Genomic DNA, 18,913 nt, shown 5'->3' with positions numbered 1-18,913 from the left:
GCTTGTGGTTCCAGAAAACCCATCGTTTCATCACAATTTCAATATATATATAAACTTGCCCCTTTTAGAATAGAACTCTATTTATTTACTAACTGCTTGTTTTCTTTTAAAAACACTTGCTTCTATAATCTTTTTAATTCTGTTTGTTTTCTTTTTATTTATTATAGTTAACAAAACCAAAAAAGGTCTCTAACATTAGCCTGCTCTATTCTTTTTCTATTCTATGTTTTCTTTTTATTTATTATGTGATTTAAAAACAAAAACTTGCTACGTGTACTGTGTTAAGCTAACTGAGACTGAGGTGGTGGGCGGAGTTAGTGTAAATAGACACACCGCAAAAATAATTACTTTATCCAGCAGTGTCTCCTCTTTCGTGTCAGTCTTTAATGTGTCCATGTTAAAAGACTGTAAAAATGCTATAGTAAAATCCTGTTAAATGGTTAACGGTAAGTTCCCCTACAATATACAGTGAAAAACTGTATTGGACACTACATGTAATTTTACGGTAGTAGACCGTTTTTGGAAGTAAAATAAATAAAAAAAATTCCTGCATTACATTTCAAATGTTATGTTTTTTTTTTTTTTTTTTTGAAATAACTATTTTTTCTCATTTTTTTCTTATCGGTTTTGCACATTAGTGATGTATATTACATCTAATATTGTTAAATGCATGTTTATTAATGTATATTTATTTATGTATTATTTTAGTTTCATGTGTTTAGTGTTTGTGTGTATCACACTATGCAACTTCTATATATGTTATTATTTAAAAGCTGCTTGTGATGGGCTTTGGTTCGTCATGTGACTCTCATCACCACCTGATTTTAGTGAATATCAGTGTATTACAAAGGTACAAAACAGATTTCAGTACTTCAATAGGATGGTGTATTAACATTATATCAGTTAATGAAATTATGGTATTTCAATGTAAGTTTAAGTTAAAACGTTAAATGTTGCTACCATGTTTTAAGATAAAATTCTGGCAACCACAGCTGTTTTTTTTTTTACAGTAAATTTTACAGAATTGTCTTATAGTGTACCCATGACGCATGTGTTTGATGCTGCTGTTGCACTGCGCCTTGTTTACAAGATGAGGAAGACACATGCCGTATGCAAGCTATTGAATTGTGCTTTACATCTTGGTGTAGTCTTTCAAATGGTGCTAAAGTGTGCATTTCCTGGATGCCTGAATTGTGAGAAACTAGTGAGAGTATGTAAAAGTACATTACCAATGCTGACAGCTGAAAGGCTTACCTTTCAGACTTAGTATATAAACAATTTAGAGCGAGTAAATGATTCAGAGCGACTGAAGTTATGGCTATTGAGCGGGATGTTGATTTACTGCTTCGAAACGTCAAGCAAATGAGGTCGTGCAATGAACATTTTTCACTAGACGACTTCAAACCGGGTCAAGGAAAGATATGATGATTTCTGAAATTTACAAAACACAGGTATGAATGGAAGCATCATGGGGAGATTGTTGAGGGTGTTCAGTTGCTCTGAATCATCAGCTCTTGTGTCAGCATGTGAACGAGCAGTAGAGACTGACACGGAAGAGAGGAAATTTGCTGAATAAATTTATTTTTGTTTTCTTTGTGCAAAAAAAGTATTCTCAAAGCTTCATAACATTATAGCTGAACCACTGATATCACTTGAACTATTTAACCAAAGTCCTTACTACGTTTCTGGGCCTGGGAACATTTCAGTTGCATTGCTGTCTACGGGAGGATCAGAAAGCTCTCAAATTTTATCAAAAATATCTTAATTTGTGTTCCGAAGATGAACAGAGGGCTTACAGGTTTGAAATTACATGAGGGTGAGTGATTAATGACAGAATTTTCATTTTAGGGTGAACTATACCTTAACGTTTCAAAGTTGATTCATGAGTGTGAGAATCAACTGATATATGATTCTGAACTGATAAGCTGATTGTGTTTGTCAGGATGTGGAGCAGGTTTCAGTGCGTGTGACTGATGGGACAGAAGCTCAGGATTCAGTCTGGAGCGTCAGAGATCAGAGATCCAGAGACACACAGGACTCAGAGCTCAGCCTCACTTTACTCTGTTATACTGACGCTCAGGATCATGAATCCACTGATCAAACCTCTGACTGTAATGCTGGAGAACAGCAGATGCTGCAGACGCCGCTGAAGATGTGCTCCGTCAAACTGGTGGACTGCAGGAACCTGATCGAGAGCAGAGGAGAAGAAACCACCGCAGAGAAAGAACAACAACACACTGATGAGGAAGAGCAGGAGGAGGATGAGAATAATGAGGATGATGATGATGAAGATTTCATTCCTCCAGGTTTGTTTCTCCTTTTATGACAGTTTGTTATTTCTGTCAGCAGAGACTCTGCAGGATCAGGTTCATATTGGCTGATGGTCTCTGATGATCTTATCAGGTTTGAGTAGAGATTTTCTGAGATATTTGGAGACATAATAGCAAATGATATTTTTTTTCTCTCTCTTCTCTCCCTAGAATGTGTTTTTTAAGAGAGACAGATTGATGTGCCTGTTTGTAAGGCTGCCTAATTTGACCAAAAATCTAATTTAAATTACTTTTGTTATGATATATATATATATTTATAAAAGAAAAACATTGTGATTGCAGCATTATTATACTGTAAAATGACATTGTAAATATGATGAAATGGGTGGCGAATGTTGCATTTCCAAACTAATTTTTTCAATTATTTAATTAACTTGCAGAGTTTCAAACAAACTCTTTTCAATTATATTTTAAAACCCAGAATTTATAATCATTTTGTTCATTCCAGATGATAAAGGCTGTTCATCTTCTGATGGAGAGACAGACTTAACATCAAAAGAGCAGCTGAAGAGTTTCTCCTGCAGCACCTGTGGAAAAACACTGAGTTCAGAGGGTCATTTAGCGAGACACGAGAGAACACACACAGAAGAGAAAGACTTCAGCTGTAGGAGATGCAAGATTCGCTTTCCTACCGCAGAAGAGAGGAGACTTCATTCTAAAGAGCACAGCGGGAAGAAGGAGTTTCACTGTGAACAGTGTGGAAAGGTTTTTTTCATTCATTCTGTTCTTAAAGTTCACTTGAAGACTCACGGTGAAAAGTCTTTCCACTGCAGTGAATGTGACAAGTATTTCAGCACCAAAGGAAATCTTGATGCTCATAAGAGAATCCACACGGGAGAAAGACCATACAAGTGTCCTCACTGCGAGAAGAGCTTCAATCACGGACCTCATCTGAAGAAACATGTACGTGTTCACACCAATGAGAGACCGTATCAGTGCGGTGAATGTGGGAAAACCTTTACAGACTCAGGCTCTCTAAAGTCACACCAAAATATACACTCTGATGAGAAACCATTTCAGTGCAAACACTGCGACAAACGATTCCGTCATATTTCTAGTCTGAACAATCATGAGAGGACTTAATTGGTGTGCTGATGTTGTATGTGATCATAATTAGTGATGAGATTTTCTGATGTTTTTCATTTTGTATTTCATAAGCGAGTCCACACTGGAGAAAAACCATATCACTGCAGCTTCTGTGGGAAGAGTTTCAGTAAACATAGTACTTTACAAAACCACAAGAGGACTCATTCTGGAGAAAGACCATTCAAATGCTCACAGTGTGAAAAGACGTTTGCTCGATCAGACGTCCTGAAGGTCCATCAGCGAGTTCATACAGGAGAGAAACCTTACTCCTGCTCCATCTGCGGCGAGAGATTCGCTTATTTAGGTAGTTTTCAGACCCACCAGAACAAACACACTAAAGAACAAACTGCTCCAGAATCATCTGAGTGACTTTCATCAATCAATCTGGGAAAAAAAAAAAATTTCGGCTCATTCTGAAAGTGTTCATTGAGCTCTTACTGCCAGTAGGGGGCAGTGAACTTTTTTAATGTTGTGGATTGATCCAAGTGCTGTATATAAAGTCATGTTTGATAGAGTAGACCAATGATTTTATGTTAAACCAGACAGAACTATTAAAAATCCTCAGAATAAAATACTACAATAATATGATCGTCTTTGTTTCATAAAGCATGTTTTATGTGGTGAAATGCATGACTCTGCTTTTTCATTGCTGGACTGGTTTCTTTTAATCAAGAAAGAACCATGGTTTATTAATTATCCATTTCATCACTGTTCTTTTATGCTGCTGTGTAAGGTAAGATATTCACTTGGTAGAAACGAATCCTCTGGGAGGAATAGTTTGGTGGTTTTGTGGCAGCTACTTGAACTTCACTGTAATGTCAAATAGAATTAAAGATGAGATAGAATTAAAGTGTATGTTTATGGGTTATTTGGAATTATGACCACACAAAACTGACAGAGCTTCTTTTAGCAGTTTTTAAATACTGCCACATTATGGCTATAAATGACTGTTATTTCCTTTAATTTGCGTTAGAGAGTCAAAGTCCATTTCAAGTAAAGTTTGTTCACTTTGCCATATTCAACATCTCCAAGCTAATATTTCAGACATCCAAGGCTAACTCTTCACTGAAATCACATACTGTGAGTAGGAACTACATTTTAATTTCAATCAGTTTAGTAACTGTTTAAAGTAAAAGTATGTTCTATTATAATATGAATGAGGATAGTATGTGGATGTAAGTACTACATCTGCCATGGTGTTACTGACTGCATTTCGCTGTTTAATAACACGTTCACCGTCATAATTTGAATTAATTAAATTTTTATTTTATCATAATAAAACCATTAAACATTTCAGGTACATTTCAAAAACGTAATCGTGTATTTTGGCCTGTGCAAGCATGACGGTGTACACTGAAATGAAATGTGCGGTTTTTATTTTAATGAGAAAAGCGGGTGCAGATAGAATATGTACTAACACTCAGACGGATGTGCACTTCTCGTACTGTAGGAGGCGCTGTGACCATCTTAGTCCAGTAAATCCACCGGTAAAAGCACTGAAGAAGAAAAGACGGTTGGAGGAGCGCTTGTAGACTCGGTACGTGTTTTAACTATTTACGTTGTTTGTTACCTTTAGTGCGTTAATGAGCTTAAATGAAGCTGGTTTAGGGAAAATTAACATATAGGGTTTTATTACAGTAACCATAGTTTAACTTGGGTATTTGTAAAACCACATTAATATACCATTGTTTTACTTACTGTAATTACAGTAAAACAATGGTAAATTTGTGCTTAATCTAAAGTAAAAGTGTCCAGCATATAACCATATAACTATTGTAGTATGCTGAACACTTTTGAAGGATGCCTAAAATAGATTAAATCTCAGTCCTAATTAAGTTATGGCGTATAGTTTATTAAATGCAGCTAAACTGAACTGTTCGATATTTAAAAATAAAATAAAAATAAAAACACAGTGAATCTAAACAGGTGTCAAACAAATACATTATATCTGACATGTTTCTAAATATATTCCAGAAGTTATTTTTATTGATTCATTTCTGTGTAGTTCCACTCTGGTTTTTAGTTTGATCAGTTTATTATAAATACTGTATATTTATAATAAATATTGTAATAATCATGAAGTGTTTGTGTTCAGATGTTGAGCATGAAAGCGCAGGTGGAGGTGGTCTGCTGTAAATCAGTAGGAACTGATCTGTCCATGCTGGATATTGAGGATTTCATCACAGAAATCTGTCAGCTGAAGAAAGAGGTGGCTTCACTGGAGACAAAGCTGAGAGAAAGAGGAGACAAACTGAACAGAGAGGTTTGAACAGATCTTCATTTCATCCTTCATCTCAGTCACTGTCTGTTTGCTTCTATTAAAGGTAAAGTTCACCCAAAAATGAAAATACTGTCATTAATCATTCACCCTCATGTCATTCCAAATCTGTAAGACAAGTTTAAGTAAATTCAAGTTTGGTGAATTCTGACCTGTGAATTCGCATCATGTGACACTGTGTGACCGACAGCAGATCGATACGTCACAGCATGACCTCGTAGCTGAATTAAAAGAACATAAATTTTAAACTGCAGCGCTGCGGGAAAGTGGAGAAGATAGTATGTTTTTACATTTTAGATGTATTATTAGATGCTGCCGAGCATGACGTGATATCAAGTCAAGTCAAGTCATCTTTATTTATATAGCGCTTTAAACAAAAAAGATTGCGTCAAAGCAACTGAACAACATTAATTAGGAAAACAGTGTCAATAATGCAAAATGACAGTTAAAGGCAGGTTTATCATTGAATTCAGTGATGTCATTCATCTCAGTTCAGTTTAAATAGTATCTGTGCAATAATTTGCAATCAAGTCAAACGATATCGCTGTAAATGAAATGTCCCCAACTAAGCAAGCCAGAGGCGACAGTGGCAAGGAACCAAAACTCCATCAGTGACAGAATGAAGAAAAAAACCTTGGGAGAAACCAGGCTCAGTCGGGGACCAGTTCTCCTCTGACCAGACGAAACCAGCAGTTCAATTCCAGGCTGCAGCAAAGTCAGATTGTGCAGAAGAATCATCTGTTTCCTGTGGTCTTGTCCCGGTGGTCGTCTGAGACAAGGTCTTTACAGGGGATCTGTCTCTGGGGCTCTAGTCCTGGTCTCCGCTGTCTTTCAGGGCTGTAGAGGTCCTTTCTAGGTGCTGATCCACCATCTGGGCTGGATACGTACTGGATCTGGTGGCTACGGTGACCTCGGAATCAGAGAGAAACAGACTAATATGAGCGTAGATGCCATTCTTCTAACAATGTAGCAAGTACATCGGGTGTTATGGGAAGTGTTCCCGGTTCCGGTTTACATAATTAATGCAGCCTAAGAATCCTTTAACGGATTTGGATATTAGAAGCGTATTAGTATGTTATGTGTAAGCCAGGTTAAAGAGATTCTTTAATCTAGATTTAAACTGCAAGAGTGTGTCTGCCTCCCGAACAATGTTAGGTAGGTTATTCCAGAGTTTGGGCGCTAAATAGGAGAAGGATCTGCCGCCCGCAGTTGACTTTGATATTCTAGGTATTATCAAATTGCCAGAGTTTGAGAATGGAGCGGACGTGGAGGACTATAATGTAACAAGAGCTTGTTCAAATACTGAGGTGCTAAACCATTCAGGGCTTTATAAGTAATAAGCAAGATTTTAAAATCTATACGATGTTTGATAGGGAGCCAGTGCAGTGTTGACAGAACCAGGCTAATATGATCATACTTCCTGGTTCTAGTAAGAACTCTAGCTGCTGCATTTTGGACTAGCTGGAGTTTGTTCATTAAGTGTGCAGAACAACCACCCAATAGAGCATTACAATAGTCTAACCTTGAGGTCATAAACGCATGGATTAACATTTCTGCATTTGACATAGATGATTTCACCAAGTTTATACAATTCTTCCTCTCCTATAGTAGAGAATGAGTGGAACTGTTGATCGGGGGATTTATATTGAATAGCACTAATAGAGAGATACAATGATGGCTGCATGGTTACAATTTTCTCTCTAATAGTATCGACTTTAGAAGTAAAGTGTTTCATAAAGTCATTACTGCTGTGATGTTTGAGAATGTCAACACTTGTTGATGCTTTCTTTTTCGTTAATTTTTGCCACTGTATTGAAATAAATATCTTCTGTATAATCATGAAATGGTTTTTGTGTTTCAAACACTGTTGATCATGCACAGCGCAGCGTGGAGGTGAGTCTGCTGTAAATCAGTAGGAACTGATCGGTCCATGCTGGATATTGAGGATTTCATCACAGAAATCTGTCCAGCTGAAGAAAGAGGTGGCTTTCACTGGAGACAAAGCTGAGAAGAAAGAGGAGACAAAAACTGAACAGAGAGGTTTTGAACAGATGCTTCATTTCATCCTTCATCTCAGTCACTGTCAGTTTGCTCTATAAAGGTAAAGTTCACCCATAAAAAAATGAAAATACTGTCATTAATCACTCACCCTCATGTCATTCCAAATCCGTAAGACAAAGTTTAAGTAAATTCAAGTTTGGTGAACTCTGACCTGGTGAATTCGCATCATGTTGACACGGTGTGACCGACAGCAGATCAATACGTCACAGCATGACCTCGTAGCTGAATTAAAAGAACATAAATTTTAAACTGGGGGGGGGCAGCGCTGCGTTTTCGACGGGAAAGTGGAGAAGATAGTATGTTTTTACATTTTAGATGTATTATTAGATGCTGCCGAGCATGACGTGATATCAAGTCAAGTCAAGTCATCTTTATTTATATAGCGCTTTTAAACAAAAAAGATTGCGTCCAAAGCAACTGACATGAACAACATTAATTAGGGGAAAACAGTGTCAATAATGCAAAATGACAGTTAAAAGGCAGTTCATCATTGAATTCAGTGATGTCATCATCTCAGTTCAGTTTAAATAGTATCTGTGCAATAATTTGCAATCAAGTCAACAATATCGCTGTAAATGAAGTGTCCCCAACTAAGCAAGCCAGAGGCAACAGTGGCAAGGAACCAAAACTCCATCAGTGACAGAATGAAGAAAAAGTGTTTGGGAGAAACCAGGCTCAGTCGGGGACCAGTTCTCCTCTGACCAGACGAAACCAGCCTTTCAATTCCAGGCTGCAGCAAAGTCAGATTGTGCAGAAGAATCATCTGTTTCCTGTGGTCTTGTCCCGGTGGTCGTCTGAGACAAGGTCTTTACAGGGGATCTGTCTCTGGGGCTCGAGTCCTGGTCCCCGCTGTCTTTCAGGGCTGTAGAGGTCCTTTCTAGGTGCTGATCCACCATCTGGGCTGGATACATACTGGGATCTGGTGGCTACGGTGACCTCGGAATCAGAGAGAAACAGACTAATATGAGCGTAGATGCCATTCTTCTAACGATGTAGCAAGTACATCGGGTGTTATGGGAAGTGTTCCCGGTTCCGGTTTACATAATTAATGCAGCCTAAGAATCCTTTAACGGATTTGGATATTAGAAGCGTATTAGTATGTTATGTGTAAGCCAGGTTAAAGAGATGGGTCTTTAATCTAAGATTTAAACTGCAAGAGTGTGTCTGCCTCCCGAACAATGTTAGGTAGGTTATTCCCAGAGTTTGGGCGCTAAATAGGAGAATGATCTGCCGCCCACAGTTGACTTTGATATTCTAGGTATTATCAAATTGCCAGAGTTTTTGAGAATGGAGCGGACGTGGGGGACCTATAAGTAACAAGAGCTTGTTCAAATACTGAGGTGCTAAACCATTCAGGGCTTTATAAGTAATGAAGCAAGATTTTAAAATCTATACGATGTTTGATAGGGAGCCAGTGCAGTGTTGACAGAACCAGGCTAATATGATCATACTTCCTGGTTCTAGTAAGAACACTAGCTGCTGCATTTTGGACTAGCTGGAGTTTTTGTTCATTAAGTGTGCAGAACAACCACCCAATAGAGCATTACAATAGTCTAACCTTGAGGTCATAAACGCATGGATTAACATTTCTGCATTTGACATAGATGATTTCACCAAGTTTATACAATTCTTCCTCTCCTATAGTAGAGAATGAGTGGAACTGTTCCTCAGGGGATCTATAGTGCACTGTCTGATGTGATACTGTAGCTGATGGCTGCATGGTTACAATTTTATCTCTAATAGTATCGACTTTAGAAGTAAAGTAGTTCATAAAGTCATTACTGCTGTGATGTTGAGAAATGTCAACACTTGTTGATGCTTTCTTTTTCGTTAATTTTGCCACTGTATTGAATAAATATTCTTCTAAAAAATTCTTCTAAAAGGGACGAAAAGTAATCAGATTTAGCAGTTTTTAATGCTTTTCTGTAAGATAGGTTACTTTCCCTCCAAGCAATATCATGATCTTTGCAGCATGCGAGGGAATTTTGCATGCTCAGAGTCTATGTGACCCTGGCTTTACACTGTTAAAAAAGCAGGATTTTCTGCTATTTAAACTACTTCTTGCAAATTGTGGCAATTATCTGCACCTCAGTATTGTAATACATTATAAAACAGAATGCAGTAATAATGCAATGAGTGTAAATTATAATTTTAATCCATATTATTAAATGGATGCCACTTTGTATGAGCCCTCCCTACCGTAACCCTATCCCATACTTTATTTTCAAATTTTGATTATTTGCCCTGATAGAGACATGGATCAAACTAGAGGACACTGCTACTCCTGCAGCACTCTCCAATTATTTCTTATTTTCCCACACTCCCCGTTTGACTGGAAGAGGTGGAGGTACTGGTCTGCTAATCTCTAATGATTGGAAATGTATTCCTTTACCTTATCAACAGCTCCTTTGAATCACATTCGGCCACTATTACCCACCCTTTTAAAATCCATTTTGTAGTTGTTTATCGACCCCCAGGACCACTAGGTAACTTTGTAGAAGAATGAGATGTGCTGCTCTCAACCTTTCCTGAAGATGGTACTCCTCTAGTTATTCTTGGAGACTTCAACACTCTGCTTGCCTCTTTTGATCTCAAGAGAGTGTTAACTACTGCTACTCACAAATCAGGCAACCAACTGGACCTTATTTACACATGACACTGCTCCACTGATCATGTACTGGTTACTCCACTGCACACCTCGGATCACTTACTCCTCACTCTCAACCTCCACATGCTCCCTGACACAACAGATACCCCTCCACATGTCATCTTTCAACGTAACCTTCGCTCACTCTCACCTTCCCGGCTATCTGCAGTGGTTTCATCTTCACTTCCTTCCCCTAAACAGTTAACATCTCTTGATGCTAACAGTGCTACTGATACTTTCTGCTCCACTCTTACATCTTGTTTAGACACTGTCTGCCCCTTGTCTTCCAGGCCAGGCCGTACCACACTTTCTGCTCCTTGGCTGTTTGATGTTCTAAGCGAGCATGATTCTAAACTCTGAAAGGGTATGGCGCAAATAAAAAATCCTATTGACCTTAATGTGTATTGGTCACTCCTCTCTTCCTCCTCTGCTAATGTCTCCACTGCTAAAGGGACATTCTATCATAACAAAATTAACAATTCATCTAACGCATGCTCTTTAAAACATTTTCCTCGCTCCTTTGTCCTCCTCCTACCCCTCCTTCATCAACTCTAATAGCAGACAACTTTGCTACATTCTTCATTAATAAAATTAAAACCATCAGTGCACAATTTCCCACAACACAATCTGTCAAGCACATCTTACCAGCAAATATACACTCATTTACATCCTTCTCTTCACTCTCTGAGGCAGAGGTCTCCAAACTCATCCCTTTAATCATCCTACTACTTGTCCGTTTGATCCTATTCCATCTCATCTCCTTCAAGCCATTTCTCCTGCAGCTGTACCTGCACTCACTCACATCAACACATCCCTTCACACTGGTGTTTTTCCCTCATCATTTAGACAGGCTCGTATAACTCCACTACTTAAGAAACCCACCTTCAACCCAGCTCAATCACTTTTATGCTCGTTTCGATAAAAATAATAAGGAGATCTCACTCAAAGCTTAGCATCAACCCAGTGAACTGCCTCTCACACTCTCCACCTCAGCTGTTTACTCCACTCTGTGTAAGGTGAATGCACGGAAGGCAGCTGGACCTGACGGAATACCTGGTCGTGTGCTTAAAGCCTGTGCGCAGCAACTGGCTGAGGTCTTCACGGACATTTTCAATCTGTCCCTGGCCCAAACAACTGTCCCCACTATCTTCAAAACCTCCACCATCGTACCAGTACCGAAACACTCCACTGCCTCTGTCCCTAACGACTTCCATCCTGTTGCACTCACCCCCATCATTGCCAAGTGCTTTGAAAGGCTGATGGTATCCCACTTAAAATCCTGTCTCCCTGCTACACTAGACCCATTTCAATTTGCCTATCGCCGCTATAGGTCAACAGAGGACGCCGTCTCAACGACACTTCACTCTGCCCTCACCCACCTGGACAGTCAAAACACACATGTCAGAATGCTGTTCATTGATTTCAGTTCTGCATTTAATACTGTAATCCCTCCCAAGCTGATCTCCAAGCTCAGCCAGCTTGGAATCAGCACATCCATCTGCAATTGGATTCTAGACTTTTTGACTAACAGACCTCAGTCTGTTAAATTAGATAACCTCTCCTCCTCCATCATCGCCCTGAACACCGGGCGTGCCACAGAGCTGCGTACTGAGCCCTCTCCTGTACTCCCTATTCACCCATGACTGTGTTCCTGTTTATGGCTCCAACACCATAATCAAATTTGCAGATGACACCCACGGTGGTAGGTCTGATCAAAGATGATGATGAGTCAGCCTACAGGGATGAGGTGCAGCACCTGGCTGTGTGGTGTGCCACCAACAATCTAGAACTAAACACCCAGAAGACAAAGGAGATCATTGTGGACTTCAGGCGGACTAGGAGTCATGCGCACACACCCATCTACATCAAAGATGCTGTAGTGGAGCGTTTGTGGAGTTTGTTGGAATTTATTTGTCTTATGAATTTATGTTGTCCTTAAATGGTCTCTAAACTGGTCAAAAAGGCACAGCAGCGCCTTTACTTCTTACAGAGCCTTAAGAAAGTTCACCTGAATCCCAGGATCCTTGTGAAATTTCTACCGCTGTACCATTGAGAGCATACTCACAAACTGCATCTCAGTATGGTACAGCAATTGCTCCGGATCTGACCGCAAAGCACTCCAGCGAGTGGTGAAAACTGCTCAACGGATCACCGGCACCCAGTTAACTTCCATTGAGAACATCTATCACTAGCGCTGTCTGGGCAGGGCAAGGAACATCATCAAGGATGCCTCTCACCCTAATCATGGACTTTTCACTCTCCTTCCATCTGGCAGACGTTACAGGAGCCTACGCTCTCGGACTAGTAGGCTCAGGAAGAGCTTCTTCCCCGAGGCCGTGACACTTCTGAACACCACACCACCAATCTAACCGGCACCTACTTTATTACTGCACTGGTCAAAGTACTTTACATACATGTATTTTGCACTACTCATATTTTGCACAGACTGCACACTGTTCTAGTTATCGCACTGTAAACTAAGTTGTTACTGTACAAAGCACAGCAAACTATTCTATAAAAATATAATTGCACTACTGTTATTTTACATAGAATTCATTCTAACAATACTTTTGCACACTCATCCAACTGTATTTATTACCACTGTTCTCACATTGCTGCTGTTCATAATGTGTATATATAATCCTACATTGCTGTTCATAATGTACATACAATCCTACACTGCATTCCTATTTATATTCTGTATATACTCTGCTCAATACTGTATATAGCAACCCCACTGTACATTCTGTAAATCATAGCTTCACTACTCTGCACTTTTATGTATATAAAACACTATATTCATGCACTTCTGGTTAGATGCTAACTGCATTTCATTAGCTCTGTACTTGTACTCTGCATAATGACAAAAAAGTTGAATCTAATCTAATCTAATCTAATCTCTTTTAGAGAACTACACACCAGTTTCCCTTCTTCCTTTCATGGCAAAAACACTTGGACGAGTTGTGTTCAACCAAGTCTCTGCCTTTCTCACACAGAACAACCTCCTCAACAGCAACCAGTCTGGTTTCAGAAGTGGACATTCAACCAAGACTGCCTTGCTCTCAGTTGTTGTAGCCCTAAGACTGGCAAGAGCGGATTCCAAATCTTCAATACTTATCTTGCTGGATCTGTCCACTGCTCTTGACACGGTTAACCACCAGTCAACCCTACTGGCAAAAGGGCATCTCAGGAACTGCACTCCAGTGGTTTGAGTCTTACCTATCAGACAGGTCCTTCAAAGTATCTTGGAGAGGTGAGGTGTCCAAGTCACAACATCTAACTACTGGGGTGCCTCAGGGCTCAGTTCTTGGGCGATTTATCTTCTCTGTCTACACGGCATCATTAGGTTCTTTCATTCAGATTTCATACCATTGCTATGCTGATGACACTCAACTCTACCTCTCATTCCATCCTGATGATCCATCGGTAGCTGCTCGCATCTCAGCTTGTCTAACAGACATTTCTTGCTGGATGAAGGACCATCACCTTCAACTCAACCTTGCCAAGACAGAACTGCTTGTGGTTCCAGAAAACCTATCTTTCATCACAATTTCACCATCCAGTTAGGCACATCAACCATAACTCCTTCAAAAACAGCCAGAAACCTTGGAGTTACGATTGATGATCAGCTGACTTTCTCAGACCACATTGCTAAAACTCCCCGGTCCTGCAGATTTGATTTATTAATCATTAAGAAGATCAGGCCCTTTCTTTCGGAACATGCTTCACAACTCCTTGTTCAAGCTCTTGTTCTCTCCAGGCTGGAGTATTGCAACGCTCTCTTGGCAGGTCTTCCAGCCAGTTCTGTCAAACCTTTACAATTAATCCAGAACACAGCAGCAAGATTAATTTTTAATGAGCCGAAAAGAATGCATGTTACATCTCTGTTTATCAATTTGCACTGGCTACCAATAGCTGCTTGTATAATGTTCGCCTACAAAACCACCACTGGCTCTGCACCCCTTTACCTAAATTCATTACTTCAGACTTATGTGCCCATCCCAAAGAGACACAAAATCACTTTCCCAGAATTTTAAATTAAATGTTCCCTCCTGGTAGAATGACCTGCCCCACTCAATCCGAGTCCTTAACCATCTTCAAGAATCTGCTAAAATCACATGTCTTTCATCTTTATATACAGTGTGTATATATATATATATATATATATATATATATATATATATATATATATATATATATATATATATATATATATATATAAACTTGCCCGTTTTAGAATAGAACTCTATTTATTTACTAACTGCTTGTGGTTCCAGAAAACCCATCATTTCATCACAATTTCAATATATATATATATTGAAAACTAACTGCTTGTTTTCTTTTAAAAACACTTGCTTCTCTAATCATTTTTAATTCTGTTTGTTTTCTTTTTACTTATTATACAGTTAACAAAAGCAAAAAAAAAGGCCTCTAACATTAGCCTGCTCTATTCTTTTTCTATTCTATGTTTTCTTTTTATTTATTATGTGATTTAAAAACAAAAACTTGCTACGTGTACTGTGTTAAGCTAACTGAGACTTATAGCATTTGCAAATTATTGCTCTTTTGGTTAGTTTTGATTCCTTCCATTGTCCTCATTTGTAAGTTGCTTTGGATAAAAGCGTCAGCTAAATGTCTAAAATCTCAATGTAAATGTAAATTTCCTTAATTTTGATTGAAAATAAATGATTTTCCGATGTGATATGAGATCTAAAAAAGGAGGGACAAAAAGTTTTGCAAAAGGTGAATTCAAACTTGTCGATCGCGTCAAAAAGAACACAGCATGCGCTTTACCTTCGACGTCACTGGAGCTGTAGTTAAATGATTGTCTTTTGTAGTGTTGACTAGCCCAATCACACGGTGGTGGGCGGAGTTAGTGTAAATAGCCTCTGCCAACCAGGTGGCCTTTTTGCACTTAGTGTAAATAGACACACCGCAAAAATAATTATTTTATCCAGCAGTGTCTCCTCTTTCGTGTCAGTATTTAATGTGTCCATGTTAAAAGACTGTAAAAATGCTACAGTAAAATCCTGTTAAATGGTTAACGGTAAGTTCCCCTACAATATACAGTGAAAAACTGTATTGGACATTACATGTAATTTTACGGTAGTAGACCGTTTTTGGAAGTAAAATAAATAAAAAAATTCCTGCATTACATTTCAAATGTTATGGTTTTTTTTTTTATTGAAATAACTATTTTTTTCTAATTTTTTTCTTATCAGTTTTGCACATTAGTGATGTATATTACATCTATTATTGTTAAATGCATGTTTATTATTGTATATTTATTTATGTGTTATTTTAGTTTCATATGTTTAGTGTTTGTGTGAATCACACTGTGCAACTTCTATATATGTTATTATTTAAAAGCTGCTTGTGATGGGCTTTGGTTCATCATGTGACTCTCATCACCACCTGATTTTAGTGAATATCAGTGTATTACAAAGGTACAAAACAGATTTCAGTACTTCAATAGGATGGTGTATTAAACATTATATCAGTTAATGAAATTATGGTATTTCAATGTAAGTTTAAGTTAAAACGTTAAATGTTGCTACCATGTTTTAAGATAAAATTCTGGCAACCACAGCTGTTTTTTTTTACAGTAAATTTTACAGAGTTGTCTTATAGTGTACCCATGACGCATGTGTTTGCTGCTGTTGCACTGCGCCTTGTTTACAAGATGAGGAAGACACATGCTGTATGCAAGCTATTGAATTGTGCTTTACATCTTGGTGTAGTCTTTCAAATGGTGCTAAAGTGTGCATTTCCTGGATGCCTGAATTGTGAGAAACTAGTGAGAGTATGTAAAAGTACATTACCAATGCTGACAGCTGAAAGGCTTACCTTTCAGACTTAGTATATAAACAATTTAGAGCAAGTAAATGATCCAGAGCGCGACTGAAGTTATGGCTATTGAGCGGGATGTTGATTTACTGCTTCGAAACGTCAAGCAAATGAGGTCGTGTGCAGTGAACATTTTTCACTAGATGACTTCAAACCGGGTCAATGAAAGATATGATGATTTCTGAAATTTACAAAACACAGGTATGAATGGAAGCATCATGGGGAGATTGTTGAGGGTGTGTTCAGTTGCTCTGAATCATCAGCTCTTGTGTCAGCATGTGAACGAGCAATAGAGACTGACACGGAAGAGAGGAAATTTGCTGAATAAATTTATTTTTGTTTTCTTTGTGCAAAAAAAGTATTCTCAAAGCTTCATAACATTTTAGCTGAACCACTGATATCACTTGAACTATTTAACCAAAGTCCTTACTACGTTTCTGGGCCTGGGAGCATTTCAGTTGCATTGCTGTCTATGGGAGGATCAGAAAGCTCTCAAATTTTATCAAAAATATCTTAATTTGTGTTCCGAAGATAAACAGAGGGCTTACAGGCTTGAAATTACATGAGGGTGAGTGATTAATGACAGAATTTTCATTTTAGGGTGAACTATACCTTAACGTTTCAAAGTTGATTCATGAGTGTGAGAATCAACTGATATATGATTCTGAAGTTATAAGCTGATTGTGTTTGTCAGGATGTGGAGCAGGTTTCAGTGCGTGTGACTGATGGGACAGAAGCTCAGGATTCAGTCTGGAGCGTCAGAGATCAGAGATCCAGAGACACACAGGACTCAGAGCTCAGCCTCACTTTACTCTGTTATACTGACGCTCAGGATCATGAATCCACTGATCAAACCTCTGACTGTAACGCTGGAGAACAGCAGATGCTGCAGACGCCGCTGAAGATGTGCTCCGTCAAACTGGTGGACTGCAGGAACCTGATCGAGAGCAGAGGAGAAGAAACCACCGCAGAGAAAGAACAACAACACACTGATGAGGAAGAGCAGGAGGATGATGATAATGAGGATGAAGATGATGATGAAGATTTCATTCCTCCAGGTTTGTTTCTTCCTTTTATGACAGTTTGTTATTTCTGTCAGCAGAGACTCTGCAGGATCAGGTTCATATTGACTGATGGTCTCTGATGATCTTATCAGGTTTGAGTAGAGATTTTCTGAGATATTTGGAAACATAATGGCAAATGATATTTTTTTTACTCTCTCTTCTGTCCCTAGAATGTGTTTTTTAAGAGAGACAGATTGCTGTGCCTGTTTGTAAGGCTGCCTAATTTGACCAAAAATCTAATTTAAATTACTTTTGTTATGATATATATATATTTATAAAAGAAAAACATTGTGATTGCAGCATTATTATACTGTAAAATGACATTGTAAATATGATGAAATGGGTGGCGAATGTTGCATTTCAAAACTAATTTTTTCAATTATTTAATTAACTTGCAGAGTTTCAAACAAACTCTTTTCAATTATATTTTAAAACCCAGAATTTATAATCATTTTGTTCATTTCAGATGACGAAGGCTGTTCATCTTCTGATGGAGAGACAGACTTAACATCAAAAGAGCAGCTGACGGTCAAAAGGTTTTCGTGTCACCTGTGGAAAAACACTGAGTTCAGAGGGCATTTAGCGAGACACGAGAGAAAACACACAGAACAGAAAGACTTCAGCTGTAGGAGATGCAAGATTAGCTTTCCTACTGCAGAAGAGAGGAGACTTCATTCAAAAGAACACAGCGGGAAGAAGGAGTTTCACTGTGAACAGTGCGGGAAGGTTTTTTTCATTCATTCTAGTCTAAAAGTTCACTTGAAGACTCACGGTGAAAAGTCTTTCACTGCAGTGAATGTGACAAGTATTTCAGCACCAAACAATCTCTTCTAGTTCATAAGCGAATCCACACGGGAGAAAGACCATACAAGTGTCCTCACTGCGAGAAGAGCTTCAATCACGGATCACATCTGAAGAAACATGTGCGTGTTCACACCAATGAGAGACCGTATCAGTGCAGTGAATGTGGGAAAACCTTTACAGACTCAGGCTCTCTAAAGTCACACCAAAATATCCACTCTGATGAGAAACCGTTTCAGTGCAAACACTGCGACAAACGATTCCGTCAAAGATCTAATCTGAACATTCATGAGAGGACCCACACCGGAGAGAAACCATATCTGTGCTCCTACTGCGGGAAGAGCTTTTCAAATCCATCTGATTTTGTATTTCATAAGCGAGTCCACACTGGAGAAAAACCATATCACTGCAGCGTTTGTGGAAAGAGTTTCGGTAAACATAATACTTTACAAAACCACAAGAGGACTCATACTGGAGAAAGACCGTTCAAATGCTCACAGTGTGACAAGATGTTTGCTTGATCAGATGTCCTGAAGGTCCATCAGCGAGTTCATACAGGAGAGAAACCTTACTCCTGCTCCATCTGCGGCGAGAGATTCGCTTATTTAGTAGTTTTCAGACCCACCAGAACAAACACACTAAAGAACAAACTGCTCCAGAATCATCAGAGTGACTTTCATCAATCAATCTGGGAAAAAAACTGATAATGTTCATTGAGCTCTTACTGCCAGTAGGGGGCAGTGAACTTTTTTAATGTTGTGGATTGATCCAAGTGCTGTATATAAAGTCATGTTTGATA

The 18,913-nt window shown here is 38.7% G+C and overlaps 1 protein-coding gene and 1 pseudogene across 1 annotated transcript; both read left to right on the top strand.

Annotated features, from left to right (window-relative positions):
- LOC109088665 overlaps positions 1–18,913 on the top strand; it is a 42,593-nt pseudogene that overhangs the window by 5,273 nt on the left and 18,407 nt on the right.
- On the top strand, positions 5,512–18,162 carry LOC122136014 (zinc finger protein 271-like). The gene is made up of 3 exons (XM_042717540.1): positions 5,512–5,679; positions 16,944–17,307; positions 17,780–18,162. Exons 1-3 carry the CDS (start codon positions 5,512–5,514, stop codon positions 18,145–18,147), a joined length of 900 nt encoding a protein of 299 aa, XP_042573474.1. The 3' UTR covers positions 18,148–18,162.

Source organism: Cyprinus carpio, chromosome B1 (genome assembly GCF_018340385.1).
Source record: "Cyprinus carpio isolate SPL01 chromosome B1, ASM1834038v1, whole genome shotgun sequence".
Lineage (NCBI taxonomy): Eukaryota > Metazoa > Chordata > Actinopteri > Cypriniformes > Cyprinidae > Cyprinus > Cyprinus carpio.
This window is presented reverse-complemented; position numbering and strand designations above follow the sequence as displayed.